The sequence below is a fragment of the Electrona antarctica genome (genome assembly GCF_951216825.1).
Source record: "Electrona antarctica genome assembly, chromosome: 4".
NCBI classification, from domain to species: domain Eukaryota; kingdom Metazoa; phylum Chordata; class Actinopteri; order Myctophiformes; family Myctophidae; genus Electrona; species Electrona antarctica.
This window is the reverse complement of record NC_136809.1, coordinates 34286788-34305505: the sequence shown is the minus strand read 5'-3', so window position 1 is coordinate 34305505 and position 18718 is coordinate 34286788. Positions and strand designations below refer to the sequence as shown.

Here is an 18718-nt window from a genome sequence, read left to right as displayed (position 1 = left end):
TGACATCATCAGGGATGGAGCACGTGACATCATTAAGGATGGAGCATGTGACATCAGGGATGGAGATCCCTGATGTCATCAATATTAAGCCCATATAGAGATCCCTGGCCTGATGTCATCAATATTGTCCAGCAACTCTACAACTGAGTTGAACTGACCTCAAACCCTTAGATCTCCATATATGGAGCTGACCTGTTCTGACATTCCATTATGTTGATCCATTCCTTCCCCATCCATCCTTCCTCTTCGATGTCTCCATTTAAACTGTAGATGGGCCTGCCCCAAAGTTATTAGTGCAGCCGCGCCCGGCAGCCGGCAAAAACTGGAGTTCTTAACAGGCCCGAAAAGTAAGATCTTTACCCCCCCATGCCAAAGCGCTTGCCCAGCAGTCTGCTGTCACCCAGGCAGATATGTTTATTTGACCCCCCATTCCAAAGCGCCAGCGCTCGCCCAGCTGTTCGCTGTCACCCAGCCGGTTGCGTGCACGCAACTTCACCCTTTAAGGCGAGGTCGCTTCTCGCCCTCACGCATCTTACTGGTTACTATTATGCAACAGTAGAGACTTCAGCACACAGACTCCTTGTTACACCACTGCTTTTAATGCCACGTAATATACACTTTATACTGTGTTAATAAATACATCTGCTTTTAATACTTTAAAACTGTACACATCTTTGCTTTCCCTTCTTTACATAGTCTAAATATACCTGAAGACAAAAGTTAAAAAGAAAGATTTTTTTTCTTCTCCTTTACACAAGCAAACCAAACTCCCCATAGTTTCCCCATCATTCCTGGAACACTGCCTGTGTTTTTCACACCAACACATTTTGGTAAAACAGCAAGAATCAATTTTTTGTTTTAGTACGACTCCAGATGAAACCAGTAACTCGGAATGTGTGACCTATTGAATTCTGCGACTCCTGGGGGGTCTCTTGGAGTTTAATAATATTGCTCCATCAGTATATATGGCCATGGCTGCAAAACTACAATAAACAATCTCATAACATGAAGAACAAAGACCTAAGGAGTGGCAGAATATAATGGGTCACGTGTTTTAGCATAAACACCCGTTATGTGTGGCTCAGAGCTGAAGGTGTGAACTGTACAGTAGTGTCTATCTACAAACCACGACACCAATCCCTTTACTAATGGTTTCAAGTAAAACAAGAAAAATACCTCCATTCAAAAATAGATCTACCTGTATATCACAAGGATTATTATTACCTCTTCACAACAAAGAAAATACATGGAAAGTAAGTAACACAAAAATAATCTAGTAGTGTCTAAAAAGGAAAAAAAAATACACAAAATACAATTTCTCTGCAAGTTATTTAAAGTGAATATAAACAATGAGAGGACTGTTGAACGTTAGCTCTGCAGAATAAAGAGGGCTGTGTGATGCTAAACTGTTACAAAGCAGTCATTTTCTCTCGTCATGATTGAGTGTCGAGTGTTTTTGAACTGATCACATTACTGGTGGTAGGGCTGTCACAATAATTACATTTTAGTTGACAATTAATTGTCATACAACCAATTGTGATTAATGATTTAATGGAGTTATTTTAAGGAACATGGCCCTAAAGCGCAATTACTCGCTTATGTTGCTTAAATAACCAGTTATTACATAACCTCCAGTGTTTTGGCATTCAACACTGGAACGTACAAATACAATTTTCCTTTTTCTTTTGTCAAAACCTTCATATTATGTCAAATGTATCGTTGCTATCGGGCAGACAAAATTGCCAATCTAAAAGCCAACACATGCGTTGTGAGCCTGCAAATCTGCTAATTTCACTTCCCGACAAGAACAAGATTTTGCCCTGAAAAAACGAACATACGCCCGGCAGATTTAAAGTGGCTAAAAGAGAGTGGGCAACAATGTGAAAAATAATGATGAAAATCAGACATTCTTTGTTACAATCTCACATACTAGCAATCAGTCATTTATGTATTGTGACAGGATTAGACAGCCATTTATCACGGCAGACAGGCTATTACGTGACGCCGTTTGTGTTGTTATAACATTTTAACATGTTAAAAGTGCTGATGAGAAAACAAATTATACGTAGCTTGCGGAGTTAGTTCAGTCAGATATACTCAAAGGGGTTTCATGCTGTGCTCAAGGGCGCATACATATACTCATGGGGTTAATATGCTGCATTACTATGTGGGTGTATTCAGTGTGTGCAAGACCCACATGTCATTCCCTGATGTGGCAGCTGACCAATTAGGCGGGGTATATTAAGCTCACCTAGACTGCATGCTTAATATGGTTCCTGGTTGTTAATAACAACCAGGAACCAAGGACTGTCTAAAGAGGACGAGACGCGAAGACCGTACGGGCGACGCCATGTTGCTTATGGTGCTCCATGGAAGGAAAAAAACATGCGCAATGGGCTATATGCAGCCAACACTTCCGCGTTCAGCTTCCTTGGTCTCAACTGCGCATGTTTCTTTCCTTCCATGGAGCACCATAAGCAACATGGCGTCGCCCGTACGGTCTTCGCGTCTCGTCCTCTTTAGACAGTCCTTGCCAGGAACCAGGAACCTCACATAACAACTTGTTATGTGAGGTTTGCTCCCACCGCCACCTCAGCACCATCGGTGGGCTCTGTTATTTATGTTCCCCATGGGGGGTTGTTATTGTATATGTATCTCCCTGCTCTTAATGTTTAATGATGGTGTTTAATTGTGCCGAGCAGGGAGAAAATGTAGCAGAGCTGAACACCAAGACAATAAAATATTATATGCACACTTGTATTCTCATCCTATAATTATTGGTTAAATCTATTCGTGAGTTATCCGACTGAACTACTGCTATGTTGAGACAACAGATTATTTTTCTGTTCAATCTACACATTTAAAAAACAAGAAATTATTATAATTGTGATTTGTTCCCTCTTCAGGGTGCCATAGACCCCAATTCCATTATGTTCCCATACAGCAATGGGTTCTCAAACGTTTTCATTGTACAGAGTAAAGACCCTCTAGTTTCCTATGGGCCACAGACCCCCCCACAACTCTGAGTGTACAAATGGAACCAAATGAACCCATACAGGTCCATTTGTACACTCTCAAGAGATACCAGTTATTTAGATGGGGACCCCCTGGACCCCACTTTGAGAACCACTTTTATAATAGTATCCAACGTGTTATTAACAGCCAGATTTCTGCTCACATCAGCTCAGAAACATCTTGTTCAGGAAAATATACTTGGTAGAATTATTTTGGCTTGAATTACATTTTAAAAGCATTAATAATAAATACACAGAAAATATAATAATGAAGAAAACAATTCAAAATCAAAATAGATACATGGAAACAAAAAAGTGTCAATGCGCCATTCAACGCAGTTTGTCCTTTTTAAAAACAGCAGCGCGTTTTTTTGTTCAAAACACCTAATGGACCTCGCTGGGGGAGAGGAGCAGTTTGTTCTAAAATCTACTGCTAGCAAAGAGTCACATGGCCACTCTGCGTTTTACAGGATAGTATATATTACAGAGTACATCAATCAGTATAATATGACAACTGTCGTCTCATAGCTTAAAAAAACCAAATGCATATCATCCTCAACAATTCCTAGGTTTGGAATATAGCATCACTAGATATATTTAACGACACTCTGAGTCTCCGACCTGTAACCTTTGTGATGTCGTTGGAGCAGTTCGGGGGATAAAAAAAAACATAAATCATTAAAATGTAGTGACAAAACAAACTGCTTAGTCATGTAATCTGTCACAAATACAACCAAAATCGACAATTCTAAAAGTAATTTCCCTTCAGAGACGATTAGCCTTAATTATTACTCCGTAGTACATTTCGCTTCTGACAAGATCGGTTCTTGGCGGCAAGCAACAATGTTGTGCGATGGAGTATGAATTAAGATTGGCCTCAGAGTATAATGTGATCAGGAGGACGTTTTTTTTCCATTTAGATCAGACTGCTGTGAATATGTAGTAAATTATATAGATGAAATAGAGTTCACATAGAGTTGACATGTTCTCATTTTGAATGAGATTCCACTTTAAATGAGCTTGAATGTTAACTGAAGTGAAATCTACAGCAGTGTTTCTCAAACATTTCCTTGTTGAGGACCCCCAAATTAATGTGTATATTCTTGAGGGGCGAGACAATGAAAGCGGGAAAAAAGCGGGCGTGTGCACGAAATGTGTGCGACAATTTCACGGGACCACGCCCACTTAAATATTGAAAATGAATTACTCTGCGCGTTAATCACTCCTCAACCTAAATGACCTTTATATTGCAACCGCAATTAAAGTTGAGCTTCAATTCTGTTTAACATTAGAGCCAATGGAAATCAATGGCTTCTTGGAATGAAGAAAACTGGAGTTAGGCTGTGTGCATACTTAGTCCTGGGTGTCCAGAAGGTGCCCCCCCCCCCCCCCCCCCCCCCCCCAAAGAAGAAAATATAGCATTATATGTATATATATATATATACATAATGCCATACTACTGAGAGCTAATTTTGGGCTAAAGGTTTTGATCTAATAATAAATCGTATTTATAGGCATGTAACAATTCACTCAACTCACGATTCGATTTACATTACTTGTACATTATTTTGGAAGGTACAGCGGCTACTTGAGAACCGGAAGCTTCCCGGTTCGATCCCAGACTCCGCCAGAGATTTAGTGTCGAAGTGTTCTTGTGCAAGAACCTCATGATGACAAGACACTGAACGATGGCAAGACGAGATGACATGATACTGAAACTTGCTCCCGATGTGCAGGTTGGTGCCTTGCATGGTTTCCTCCACCATCGGTGTATGAATGTGTGTGAATGGGTTAATGTAATGCACAATCTCTGTAAATGTACAATATTAATGTGATGTATTTATTATTACTACTATTATTACCATTACTATTATTTTAATTATTTATTATTTTAATTATTATTACCCATATACACATATGTGCGTGTGTGTGTAGTCTATCCACGGACTGCTGTACGTCATAGTCATGATGATAAAGCTGGTTCGGGGAAGCCGAAAGGGAACTCCTTCGTTAAAGACCTGCATTACGTCCAGGTGGACAGCCCTGATGAAGCATTTAAGGTGCTTCAAGTTGGGGAAGAGGTATATATATACATAATGCCATACTACTGAGAGCTAATTCTGGGCTAAAGGTTTTGATCTAATAATACATCTTATTTATAGGCATGTAACAATTCACTCAACTCACGATTCGATTTACATTACTTGTACATTATTTTGGAAGGTACAGCGGCTACTTGAGAACCGGAAGCTTCCCGGTTCGATCCCAGACTCCGCCAGAGATTTAGTGTCGAAGTGTTCTTGTGCAAGAACCTCATGATGACAAGACACTGAACGATGGCAAGACGAGATGACATGATACTGAAACTTGCTCCCGATGTGCAGGTTGGTGCCTTGCATGGTTTCCTCCACCATCGGTGTATGAATGTGTGTGAATGGGTTAATGTAATGCACAATCTCTGTAAATGTACAATATTAATGTGATGTATTTATTATTACTACTATTATTACCATTACTATTATTTTAATTATTATTTATTATTTTAATTATTATTACCCATATACACATATGTGTGTGTGTGTAGTCTATCCACGGACTGCTGTACGTCATAGTCATGATGATAAAGCTGGTTCGGGGAAGCCGAAAGGGAACTCCTTCGTTAAAGACCTGCATTACGTCCAGGTGGACAGCCCTGATGAAGCATTTAAGGTGCTTCAAGTTGGGGAAGAGGAACCAGAGTTATCCATCAACAAAACTGAATCAGCTGTCCGGTAGGAGTCAAAGATGGGTCTGTTCACCATGTCAACACATCAGCGAGTTGTCTTTGTGTGATCTGGTTGGCTCAGGGCGCCGGCTGTGCTAAAACTAAGGAGATCGTCTGAAAGAGGCAGCAATACGGTTCTACCGACTCTGGGGAAAACATACCGGCGCTTTGAGGCTTGAGACACAACTAACAGGCCAAAACCGATTACAATGGTCAACGTTAACTGGTGTGAAGGGCAGAGGATGATGCAGCAGACCATGGAAAACACAACATGTGTTGGAACGTCTTCTGGAGGAGCTGAGAAACTAATAAATATTATTATTGCGAACAAAGTGAGCGATTACTATAGAAGCGGCCTAGCTTGTCTGTGTGTGTGTCACGCTGTAACACCACACGCCCGCCACCAGAGGGCTTACGATCTTAAAATTGGAACAATACAGAGAACCAATAGGAACTGAAATTGGAACGACAGAGGTGTGTGTGTGTGTCAGACTGCCACAACAGCTTTGTTCGCTTCCCGCGTTCACGCGCATTACTTGTTATTAACATGGTACATGCGGATTTCTTCAGTACTGCAGTGTTAGCAACAGTTTAAACATCTTGTACTTGTAGGTTTGAGCTGTCTATTCTATACATTGAATACAGCTCTGACATTATTTATACTTCTATTAACAAGAATAATTCACCAGTACCAGTGTACCACCAGTAACTGCCACCAGTACCAGTGGACCAACAGTGATGAGGGACAACCACCAGTAACAACTTGCACCAGTACCACCAGTGCAGTGAAAGTGCAGCTGCTCTTTCCAAACGGCAACACAAGAAGCTGCTGAAACAGCAGAGAGCAGAGGAGAGACAAGCCAGTAATACAATTGCCCCCGCAATTAAAAAAGGGAAATTCCAGATGCCCAAAGCTGACGTTTTCCACAAGAAGCTCAAGAAGAAACAGCAGGAGTCTGAGGGGGTGGCCCTGGAGTTGGAGGCACTGCGAAGAGAGCAGACTGGCTACAGTATGAGCAACAGATCCAGGCAGTGGATGACGCCATGAGAGCCATCCAGGAACAGATGGATAGTGGGTCAGAACAAGGAGGCAGTGCGTAACGCTCAGGAGAAACTAGACCAGCAGAAGGAAGTAATCAGGACAAAGGACGAAGAGCTTCAGCGGCAACAGTATGAAGCGCTGCAGCGGCAACAGTATGAAGTAGGCTATAGTAAACATCCACACCATGCTGCAAAACATCCCATACTTACCTCTTCATCAGTATGAAGTAGGCCATAGTAAACATCCACACCATGCTGCAAAACATCCCATACTTACCTCTTCATCAGTATGAAGTAGGCCATAGTAAACATCCACACCATGCTGCAAAACATCCCATACTTACCTCTTCATCAGTATGAAGTAGGCTATAGTAAACATCCACACCATGCTGCAAAACATCCCATACTTACCTCTTCATCAGTATGAAGTAGGCCATAGTAAACATCCACACCATGCTGCAAAACATCCCATACTTACCTCTTCATCAGTATGAAGTAGGCTATAGTAAACATCCACACCATGCTGCAAAACATCCCATCCCACCTCTTCATCAGTGAGTGCACCAGCTAACAATGGACAACGATGGAGAAGCTAAGGTCAAACGAGAAGCTAGTGAGCGACAGCTAAGGGAAGAAAGATTCTTAACGGAGAACTTATCAGCTGAGGAAGATCATGGCGGGGAAAATGGTGTCACGAAAGTTGTTCGGCATGGGGAGATGCATATGTGTATCGAAGTTGGATTGCTGACAGTCAAACGGTTCATGAGCTATGCCTGTTCAAAGATTGCTTTTCAATCGAGTACTATAGTGCCACCCTTTGGCCAATGGTCGTGGGCTTCGCATCCTCACCGTTTGGCATAGCCCTCTACCATATTGCCAAGTTTCGTGAAAACCGACTGCACGGTTAAGCCAGAACTGCTATTTTTGGCAGAACAGACAAATACAATAAGGGACCAAGAAGTCCCTTCGGGCTTGGTCCCTTAATTAATCCATCCATCCATCTGCTGCAGAGCCAATCAAACAAAGATATGGGCGAATTTATCGGAACAGGAAATGGGCATGACACCTTCTCAAAACCCTGGACTACAGTTATGCACAGCAGTAATGTAAAGTAAACAGTATTACTTCTAGACTTATACACATGGAGAAAATGCCCCTTTAGTATTGCGTCGAGATTGGGATCCTGCTGGACCCAACGCAAATGTTGTGGGATCAGGCGGCTCTACGTCGGCATTCATCGCAGTTTAGCCACGCACCCCAGCGAGTGAGCTGATCGCTCATTCTATGCACTGCTTCCAATGTGAGTTTCTCCACGATCTCCATTCTCAAGAGTGGAGAAGATTGAAGGACTGACCACATCTAGTGTGGTGACCTGATGTGGGTCACTTAGAAGATCACTCCAGTCTCAGGGCTGAGATGATGGTTACAATAAAAAGCTGTAAAAATAAACCACCTAGTTCACACGTTCACACTGTCAGATGTACTGTAGCTCTCCTAACGGAACCAGACCCCAAAAAAGGCACATTCACATTAAATATTTTCAAAACAATAAGAAAGACACAGGCAGTAATGTGTGTGTGTGTGTGTGTGTGTGTGTGTGTGTGTGTGTGTGTGTGTGTGTGTGTGTGTGTGTGTGTGTGTAACCCACACAAACATAAGCTTCCATTTGGTGAAAAGATGTTGAGGGAATCAGCCCAACGTCTCGTGCTGCTTGTTTCATCCACACCTCGTCCACTGTACTCAGGCCAGCCTTTCCTTCAGGTCCACCCAGGCCAGCCCGGGTCCTCCTGGATCAGTCCTCATGGGTCAGCCTGGGTCCTCCTGGATCAGTCCTCATGGGTCAGCCTGGGTCCTCCTGGATCAGTCCTCATGGGTCAGCCTGGGTCCTCCTGGATCAGTCCTCATGGGTCAGCATGGGTCCTCCTGGATCAGTCCTCATGGGTCAGCCTGGGTCCTCCTGGATCAGTCCTCATGGGTCAGCCTGGGACCAGGTGGACCCAGGCCAGCCCGGGTCCTCCTGGATCAGTCCTCATGGGTCAGCCTGGGTCCTCCTGGATCAGTCCTCATGGGTCAGCCTGGGACCAGGTGGACCCAGGCCAGCCCGGGTCCTCCTGGATCAGTCCTCATGGGTCAGCCTGGGTCCTCCTGGATCAGTCCTCATGGGTCAGCCTGGGTCCAGGTGAAGGATTCAACATATTTTTGTACAGTTACTGTATGAAGTAATGCTGTGATTCTTTTCCATTTCAAGGTCCCCACAGTTTGATATGCATTATCAAACCACGAAACCCCCCATTTGATAGCATCCTGTTTTTATTCTCTGGGACCGCCAATCTACACTGCAAACTCCTCAGTGTTTAACTCAGCGATGTGATGTGAGAGTGCAGTCTAGTCAACACCAACCCGGGACTCCTGAATCACTGCCCTTCACGTCCTCAGAGCATCAGGGTCTTGAGCTATGCAGTGTTGTTAGCTCTGCTGTCGCGCTGCAGTGCATCTAGAAGGAAGTCCTCAGAGCATCAGGGTCTTGAGCTATGCAGTGTTAGCTCTGCTGTCGCGCTGCAGTGCATCTAGAAGGAAGTTTAACTCTGATAGTGTGCACATTTTGCACACTCTCAGAGTTACAGACCCGTAAAGGTCCAAAAGGTTGAGATATTTTGAACACGCTCAAGACCTTTTAAAAGTCTCCATTTGCACACTCTCAAGAGTTACAGACCTGAACGGATCCATCATTTGGACCCCCCCCCCACTTGCTTTTCCTCCGCATCAAACGTTGAAAACCACTGAAGTTAGCGGTTGGTTTCTGGTCAACAAAACAAACCAACCCGGTGGTCTTCTTCATGCAGTCAGTCAGCCGTGGATGAGGTTGGGTTTGGTTTTGGGGGTCAGATCAGCCGGGGGGGTGGGTGGGGTGGTGTGGGCGGGGTCATACGAAGACCTTGGCGAGCGTGTCGGCCCCCTGGTGTGGGCCTTGTCATACGAAGACCTTGGCGAGCGCGTCGGCCCCGGCGCTGCCGATGTAGCACTTGGTGGGGTGGAACGCCACGTCGTGGATGGACTCCTCAAACTTCTTCCTGTGGGCCGTGAACTCCTGGATGCACGTCTTACTCTCCATGTTCCACAGACGGATGGAGCAGTCATGACCTGGTGGAGGAGAACAACAGCACCGGCTATTTTCCAATGATTTTGACAAAAAACTAATTTAATGAATGAATGAAATTGGTCATTTTGTCCAATCTTAACACAAAGCCGAACACGGAGGGTTAAATTAGTACCCTAGACCGCCAAACACGAGACTCTTGTGTTCTAGGGTTTACATTCTTTAATTCATGTTTTAATCCGATCGTATCGTTAGCTACTATTTGCCAACGAAACACAACAAAGTGGGACAGTGGCCGCGGCCATTATGAAGATGCACGCGCATCCACTTCCATTCTAAGCCCTGCATTCAAAGCCCTGTATCTTAGAAACGACATTGAGGGGGCCGTTTCTGGTGAAAACAAGGGTTTTCAACGGCCTGTAGCAGGGGCAGTGATACTCGCGGTCAGGTTTTTCCACCACCGACCGAGACAACAACAACAATTGGTGTGGTTTTATTTGGACTCTCTGCTCTTCTATTGAGACATTTAAAGCCTGTGTCTGAGTTTGACACAACCTTTGACACAATCTTGTTTCTCCCCAGAGCAAGCAGGCTCTTTTAGCTCAGTGGTAAAAATGTCAGCACTTTCAAATCCGGGGTAGAGCAGGAAAAGTTACAATAGTGCAGCTTTAAGTATGTATTTATTATTTCTTAAGTTCCTTCTTATTTAACCCAAAAATCGGAGTACTTCTTCCATCAAAGTAGTTTAGAAACCAAATAAAGATAAGTGAATGCTTACTCCCAGACATCAGATAGAGTCCGTTGGGATCCACAGCAAGACATGTGACCGCGTCCAGATGGGCTACCATGGAATGAATCAGTTTGCCTTTCAAAGTGGAAAAAAGGTTAAAAAAAATAAATAGATAAAAAAAGTAAAGAAAATACACACACACACATTACATCTCTTACCTCCACCTCCCACAACAATAACACTGTAGTTTCCATTTTATTAATTCATAATTAACGCTCTCATAGACAGATTTATACGTCACTACGCTGCTGGTGTCATGCACCGAAAATAGCAGATCTACAAAAGGCAAATCAACAAGCTCACGACTCATGGTGAGCTTATAGATTGTGGTGGTCATCAAAGATTACAAAGTTTCTCTTTCACCAGCAAAAAGAATAAAGTATAGCTATGAACTATGAGCCGGTAGCTGGTTACCTGTGTTGTTGTCAAAGAACTGGATGTGTCTGTCCTCCTGGGCTGTGATGGTTATCGGCAGGGTGGGGTGACTCAACACCCGGTTGATCTTACAGGTGGCGTCTGTGTGTGTGTGTGTGTGTGTGTGTGTGTGTGTGTGTGTGGGGGGGGGGGGGGGGGGGTATGTTAGTATTTTACATTCATCATTAGCAGAAACAACCAGCTATGAATGACAAATGCAATGCATTTTCTAGAGAACCGACAATACGTTTTGAAAAGTTCTTCAAGCTGTTGTACTCAAAAGCAGCACAGACAACAGCTACTGTATAACAACAACACATATAGAAACAACACAGCAAACGTATCTGGATATACAGTACAGTATTAACAAAAATGTAGTTTGGTAGTCAGAGTAAGTCTTTCTTTGTAGCTTTTAAACTACTATGTGGACAGAACCCTGATGGCAGAGGACCCCTTGGTAGATAGATGAAGCAGGCACCCCGTCCCCCACCACTACATATGAATATTTTCATATTAAACTTTTATTAAAGTTTTCCCATTGATTTCATAGATAGCTTCATAGACTTGGTCTTTTTAAGACGCAAAATTACGTCCTGGCACAGGGGGTTATAGTGCTTCAAACGTAACCTGTCGTTCCTTGGCTTGGGTTAAAAGGACCCCAAACATGTTTGAAAGTGAAACATCCATTTAAAACCTCACAATACTTGTTCTGCTCTTTTTCCCCTTCCTTAGAAGCTCTCAATCTTTCGACTATTTTATAGAGGCTAGCATTCAACTGGTTAATGAAAAAAAATAATTTGGCGGCATTATTGTAGATGCTCTGAGGACCTGTTGAAGACCCAATGTCTTGGCCTTTGGTGTTGACCATATTTTGAGGGCACAAAGGCCAAGTGACTGGTCAGGAAGGCCATCAAATAAAACAATTATGTTTGTCCACTGAAATACTTGATTGATTGATTTTAAGGGTTAAGGATCATTTTAAATGTAATATGTAGAATATGCAGTGAAATTAATAAATTATGGTATTTACAATCTGATCCATGCTCAGCCCTGCACCAATCATCGTCACTGGATTGGTACAGTATAAAGATGGCGACTCAGGGGAGTTAAGAATTCAGGAGGAGAAAGTGGTACAGTCATCTGACTGGCATGCCATTTGTTTTTGAGGTGGCCTCCCTGAAATTCCTAGCCTGGTCAGGAGTTAATGTACATACTACATACCTGCTAGACCGGCCGAGTCCAGTTTGAGGATGAGCTGCTGGGTCTCCATGTTGAAGAGTCCAATATGGCCGCTGTTGAATGAGGTGACCATGTGTGCCGGCTCACTGCGCACCAGGTCCACTGATGTCGGCACACCCAGCTCTGAAACACAAACACAAACACAAACACAAACACACACACACACACACACACACACACACACACACACACACACACACACACACACACACACACACACACACACACACACACACACACACACACACACACACACACACACACACACACACACAATGATTGTGATGCTGTATTAACACATTTTTCATTTTGCAACAGACTGTGATGACAGACTGTTATCCTGATTTCATTCATCCGAGTGATTTCCATAGCTGCATATTCCTCCAAACACATTTTTTTTTAGATTTAAATTACAGGGCTATTCTGTTATGAATCATCACCGCCACCTGGCACACACACTACAGCGTTTTCAATCACTGTTGCGCCTCTGTCTAAACACGGAGTAAAACGTGAGGATGCAAGGGCACTTTTCCGTTTTCTCTATAGACCGTTGCCACGTACACGTGGCCCGAGATCCACATTGAAGCTACGGGGATCCAATGTGGAGCCCGAGATCCTCAGAATTAAATTTCATTCATTTATTCAATTAAGTAATTATTTCATTCCTTCAATTCATTCATAACAGATAGACAGGAAACCGAAGGAAGACGGGAAGGCCATGCAGCACAGGTCTACAGACAGAATTGAACCAGTGACGTTTACAATAATGTGGTCGGACTCTGCACACTATCCAGTCAGCTCCCAGTGGAGGCCATCATCATCATCAGTATCATCATCATCGTTGTTCTGATCCTCACCTCCTGTCTGGTTGAAGACAGCCAGGGAAGGCGAGGAGTCTGCAGCGTTCCATAGTCTCACTGTCCCATCTCCTGAGCAGGACAGCAGACGATGATGTGCTGAGCTGTACACCACTCCCCACACTGCATCTGTATGACCAGTGAGGCACCCCCGCAGGACCCCCGGCTCTGTATGCACATGAGGACACACAGAGGGGGAGAGAGACAGAACGAGAAAGATGGATTGAACAGAGAATGAAAGAGAGAAACAGAGAGACACACAGAGCGAGTCACAGAGGGATAGAGAGACAGACAGACAGACAGACAGACAGACAGACAGACAGACAGACAGACAGACAGACAGACAGAGCAAAAGAGAGAGAGAGAGAGAGAAAGACAGTCAGCCAGATATAAGTGAAAATAGAAAACAACAGATACAAAGATTACTCACTTTAACCCCTATATACTAATAGTGGAAACTAGCCAATCAATGCATTTGTATCTATTTAACAACATTTAAAGAATACCATTCTAACTTCTTGAAACATTGTTTCAAACAACTGTTTGAAAATGTGTCCAGAATAAAAGTCACCATGCAAGGTTGATGTGGAAGACAAAACATAAATATGTGGAGCATACCATAGGAGTCGTAGGGGTCGACATTGGGGTTGGGTGTGTTCCAGCACTGAATGGTACCGTCCACCCCCCCACTGAAACACTGGTCTCCTGTGGAACTCATGGTCACACACAGCACCGCACCGCTACACAACAACAACACAAAATTAGTGTTATTTCACATGTCGGTTCACACAATAGAACCAGCCAAAGAAATGAGACATAAGAGATAGAAATTAAAATACAACCGTATACAATATTAACCAAGATATGTGATGCATATGCAGTTATTGTGGTATGTACAGTAGTACGGATGTAGTTACTATGTACATGCGGCATAGTTATATATAATATATATACATTATTTATGTTCATCTGCGGCCAAGTCAGCCTCTCACGCTTTTGTCTTCTCAGCCACAACAGACCCAGCTAAAACCTAAGTCTCAGCCACAAGAAATCCATGGTCTTACGAGACTGCGATGTCGATGAGGAATGACGTTATATGTAGTCACACTTATATGTATAGTTCTAAGTAGTTGTATGCACAATTGCACATATACAGTAGTTCAAAGTGTTATATGCAGGAAGGACTCACCAGTGAGCTCTGAATGTGTATATAGGTTCTACGTCCAGAGCAGCACACCTGAACAAACCAAAACAAAGAACATTAGGTCAGGTGGTTCTGAACAAACCACCTAGCATCCATTTGTAGGCTCACCACCCCCTCGTAGCCTCACTACCACCCCCAAGAGTTCCTCCTTGCTGTCTCATTCGCTAAACTTTCCCTCAAAGCCTGGACAACATGAAATACACACATATATATCATCAATTAAAATAGGTTAAACAAAGTTGTCATTACATGTGACAATAACTATTGTGTCATGTGTAAGGTGCATGCTTCCAGGGAGTTACAAGTTAAAAGCTAACTATTTGCTCATGTGTAAGGTGCATGCTTCCAGGGAGTTACAAGTTAAAAGCCTTGACACTAAAATCATCACCAAAACTCTTTGCCGAATATAGCCGATCTACGTGATGCGTTTTGACGAGGGCTGTGGACAGTTGTGCAACCTGCCAATCATCATCAGAACGTAGGCAGATTCGATTTCATTTTATTTTATCGATGCAAGAACAATGGATTCTATTTCAGTATGCCAAAGTTCCAATAAGAGAACGGCTGTAGTTTCTATTTACTTGCATTCCCGATGATGTCACTCATGGTATGCATGTTTCTGAAGTGTCCACAGCCCTCCTCTGACACACAAAGAGGGAGTAGACAGAAATGGTGCCATCTTATAATGAGCATTAGGACCAATTATATTATAAAATATATTGAACATTGGTGAAAGGTCCCCAGTACCAAGTTACACATCATGGGGGACCGGGCCTTCTGCAGGCCTATAGGAAAGGCCTTTCCGTATTACGGTCAGCAATATCCTTTTGTGCTTGACATTGTTTTTTAAACCATGCTTTCGACCTTCTATGATTGATTATTATGTTTTAATGATGTAGCACTGAGTTTCCCTGTGAATAAAATGTCCAATAAAATAAATGTATTATTATTATTATTATTATTGTTGTTATTAAGGTGATGGAGCAGCATGATGGAGCAGCATGCAGTAGTGAATGAGGAGATGGAGAACAGTACGTAGTTCTCAAACGTTTTCATGTCAAGGACCCCCACATTGATATACTGTATATTTGGCTGTGGACCCCCATCTGAAAATGTTTTGTGCCAGGGGACACAGTATCAGATTTGTCTGGTTTCCAGGCCAACAACATGCAACAGAAAAAGAGGTGATGGAGAAGCAACATGCAGCCGCAGATGGATGAGGGTGTCCGTTACTTCTTGGCAGGAGCAGTCTTGTGCAGGTTCCACAGCTTCAGGGTGCAGTCCTCCGAGGCTGTGACCAGGACGGGCTCCACCGGGTGGAAGGCCAGGCCGCGGATGGAGTCAAAGTGGCTCCGTAACGTGTACTTTGGGTTCCAGGTTTTCCTCAGAGCGTCTTGGTTGCTGGCGATCTGGTGGGGAAAGAACAAATTAAACAAGCTATTCTTTTTTGTTTGTGTTATAGTTGAACTAATTATATTAACTTCTTTTTTTAATAAATACAATTTAATTTTGAGTATGTTAATACAATATAACTTATATAATTGGGGTGGTTGTATAATTGGGGTGGTTGTATTTGGTCTCCCTGCTCTTCTATTGAGACATATAGATGATATGATATCATGTCAAAGGTCATGTCTCACCAAGACACAGGATCTCCAATGGATTTTAATTTATTCTATTGGCTCAATGGTAAAAATGTCAGCACTCAAACCAGGTAGAAATGCGGAGTAGAAGAGGGATGTTACATAGTGCAGTGCTAGGAAGATATTTTTCACAAAAGTGTACAGAAAGTGTTAAAATTACGTTTTTATGTGGCCACACCTACCAGTTTATTATTAAGTATACCTGGTTTACACCTTAGCACCACCCAACACCAATATTTTATTATTATAACCACACCTGGGGGTCTATTAGAGGATTGTCAACTCCATAGACACATACAAAACAGAAAAAGTACAACAATCATGGCACTCCATCTTTGAATAAAACTGGAAACTTGTATTGCAATATCGGTTGATCTGTTGATTTGACCTTGCAAATAATCGGATGACCAACATGTCAATAACATGCATCCGTAGTATATCAACTCTGTCCGGTAGAAACCTCCTATATCCAAAACTGTTACTTGTCAGGATTCCAATTCAAAAGTAGCAGATAGACAAATCGACAAAAAAAGTTAGAATATGGAGATGTGTACTTACGTCGTAGGACAGGCCCTCTGACTCGTTGGCCACGGTGAGTCCAGCCAGCTCTCCCAGTCCCATCTCACTGGAGTCTGCCTCATCATGACCCAGGATGAAGGTTTTTCCCGATGAGGGCAGGAAGGTCATCACCTCTACTGGGGGACACGGACACGCACACAGACACACAGACAGCTCTTAGACCTTGTGTACACGTCCTAGCGCATCCTCAATGATATCAGGCGAGAGAAGAATATTCTGATTTATTTTTATTTTTGAGTGAGCCTCTAAGGCACCCGTCGCTTCTCTCTGCCTTCATATTAGCTTACCGTACGATTAGCGGCAGAAAGAATGCCTCGTCTCTCCTAATCCAGGGCGCTCTCAGTGGTTTTAATCTGATGGATATACTACGCGCTTTATTTCTGACTTCAACATGCCTCTCGTTCAAAATATGAATGCTTTGGAGCTTCTAGCGATATAACAGACTCGAGACCAAGGTAAGCTAACAAAACATTTCTCTGTTTTTTTCCCGGATTGTTTCCGGGGGGGGGGTGGGGGGGGGGGGGGGGGGGGGGGGGGGGTGAAAGCGGCCATGTCTTTCAGGCACCCCAGAGCTTCTATTTTGAAGGAATCCCGGCACTGATTGTGTTAAACGCATCTGAATATCGGACAGAAACCTCTCGTCTCCATATTGTAACTTTTCTTTCTGAAATGAATGCCATACTTGATCATACTACAGTCAGTACAGTCTCATGCAAAAAGTATCAAAATGATCTTCTACAAGCTCAAAATATGTCCCTTCGTTTCGAGCTTGTAGATCTGCTACTTTCAAATCCTGAAAAGTAACAGTTTTGAACATATGAGGTTTACACCAGTCAGTCGTGCCTAATGTATGATATCGTATATATTGCAGGCCAACAGGAACACATCACATTATTAGCTTGAAGATCTATTCTCCTCAGCGGGCGAAGCCAATGTCGTAAATTCTATCAGCAGCCATATGGAGAGTATCGTCTCCGCCTGGTGGAAACCTCATATGTCCAAAACTGTTACTTTTCAGGATTCAAATTCAAAAGCAGCAGATATACAAGCTCACAGCAGAAATATCTGCATCAGAAAGACCTTCTAGGAAATGGTGTGCATACAGTGTGTCAAAGTGTATACTCATAAAAACCAGAGCTGTTCACAACCCTGACATCGTGTGTAGAACTAATTCTGTACAGACGGATTGCCATGGATAATGTCACAACTCGTGATACAAACACGTCCGTTATTGGCCCCACTACTGTTTGAACCAAAGCCTTACATACCGTTATTCCATAAAACACGAGTTACAAAGACTTACAGATCACACAAAGCATTCTGAGAGCCACAGCAATATTACTGAAGGAGAATCTAAACGGACCCTTACAGAGCTAGCTATCCCAAGCTTTTCCCGTTTCTATTTTTAGCCTCTTTCATTTCTTATTCATCTCTACAACTTGTAAAATCTTGTTTCTTTGTGTCTACGGTCCATGTCAGTCCCATTTCCACAGTTGGAAAAAAATAATATATATAATTTGTTTAAAACAATGTACTGTATACCGTAGTCTGCTGACTGAGGTGAGGTTGTTAAACGACTATCACTGTCCATCCATGAATAGGATCAAACTATTTTCCTGTTAATTTAAACGCTTTAAGACATTACCGAACCTGAATTACTGTGTCAGTCTCAATGCCACTTAAACCATGTATCGTCAGGCAGAACATTCAGGTTCTTTGCTTCAGACATTTTTTCGGACATCTTACCTTCTTCTGTCCGTCCCATGTCCTGTTCACTGATCCTGGGTACGCTGGGTCGGGGAGAGGGCAGCGGCATTGAAGGCTGCAGGGACTGGAGGTCCTCTGCTTCCCGGAGGTTAGCCAACATGTCCTGGAGTTTGGAACGGTTTGGTCCTGAGGAGAGGAGAGGAGTAATGAAGAAGAGGAGATGAGGGGGAAGGAGGATGGAAATGGGAGAAGGGAGGTGGTATCAGGAAGGGAAAGGAGAACAGAGAACAAGAACATCAGAGTGAATGACAGCAAAATGGAGACACATATCAGCTTTTGTATGGATGAGACAGCTGAGAAAAGAAGCTT

The 18718-nt window shown here is 43.1% G+C and overlaps 1 protein-coding gene across 7 annotated transcripts in view; it reads right to left on the bottom strand.

Moving 5' to 3' along the window:
• Nucleotides 1–577: 577 nt before the first annotated feature.
• Nucleotides 578–18718, bottom strand: part of LOC306921466 (striatin-like) — a 53272-nt gene continuing 35131 nt past the window's right edge. For 3 of the 7 annotated variants that reach the window (XM_079498595.1, XM_079498597.1, XM_079498596.1), the window contains 10 exons: nt 18389–18535; nt 16622–16755; nt 15654–15829; nt 14406–14453; nt 13835–13956; nt 13217–13384; nt 12342–12482; nt 11121–11222; nt 10695–10781; nt 578–9960 (listed from right to left, as the gene is read on the bottom strand). In XM_079498595.1, the coding sequence (XP_079354721.1) occupies nt 9791–9960; nt 10695–10781; nt 11121–11222; nt 12342–12482; nt 13217–13384; nt 13835–13956; nt 14406–14453; nt 15654–15829; nt 16622–16755; nt 18389–18535 (1295 nt within the window). In that variant the 3' untranslated portion in view covers nt 578–9790. The remainder of the gene's footprint in view (nt 9961–10694; nt 10782–11120; nt 11223–12341; nt 12483–13216; nt 13385–13834; nt 13957–14405; nt 14454–15653; nt 15830–16621; nt 16756–18388; nt 18536–18718) is intronic. The other 4 variants (XR_013789772.1, XR_013789773.1, XR_013789774.1 and 1 more) reach the window with 4 other exon arrangements.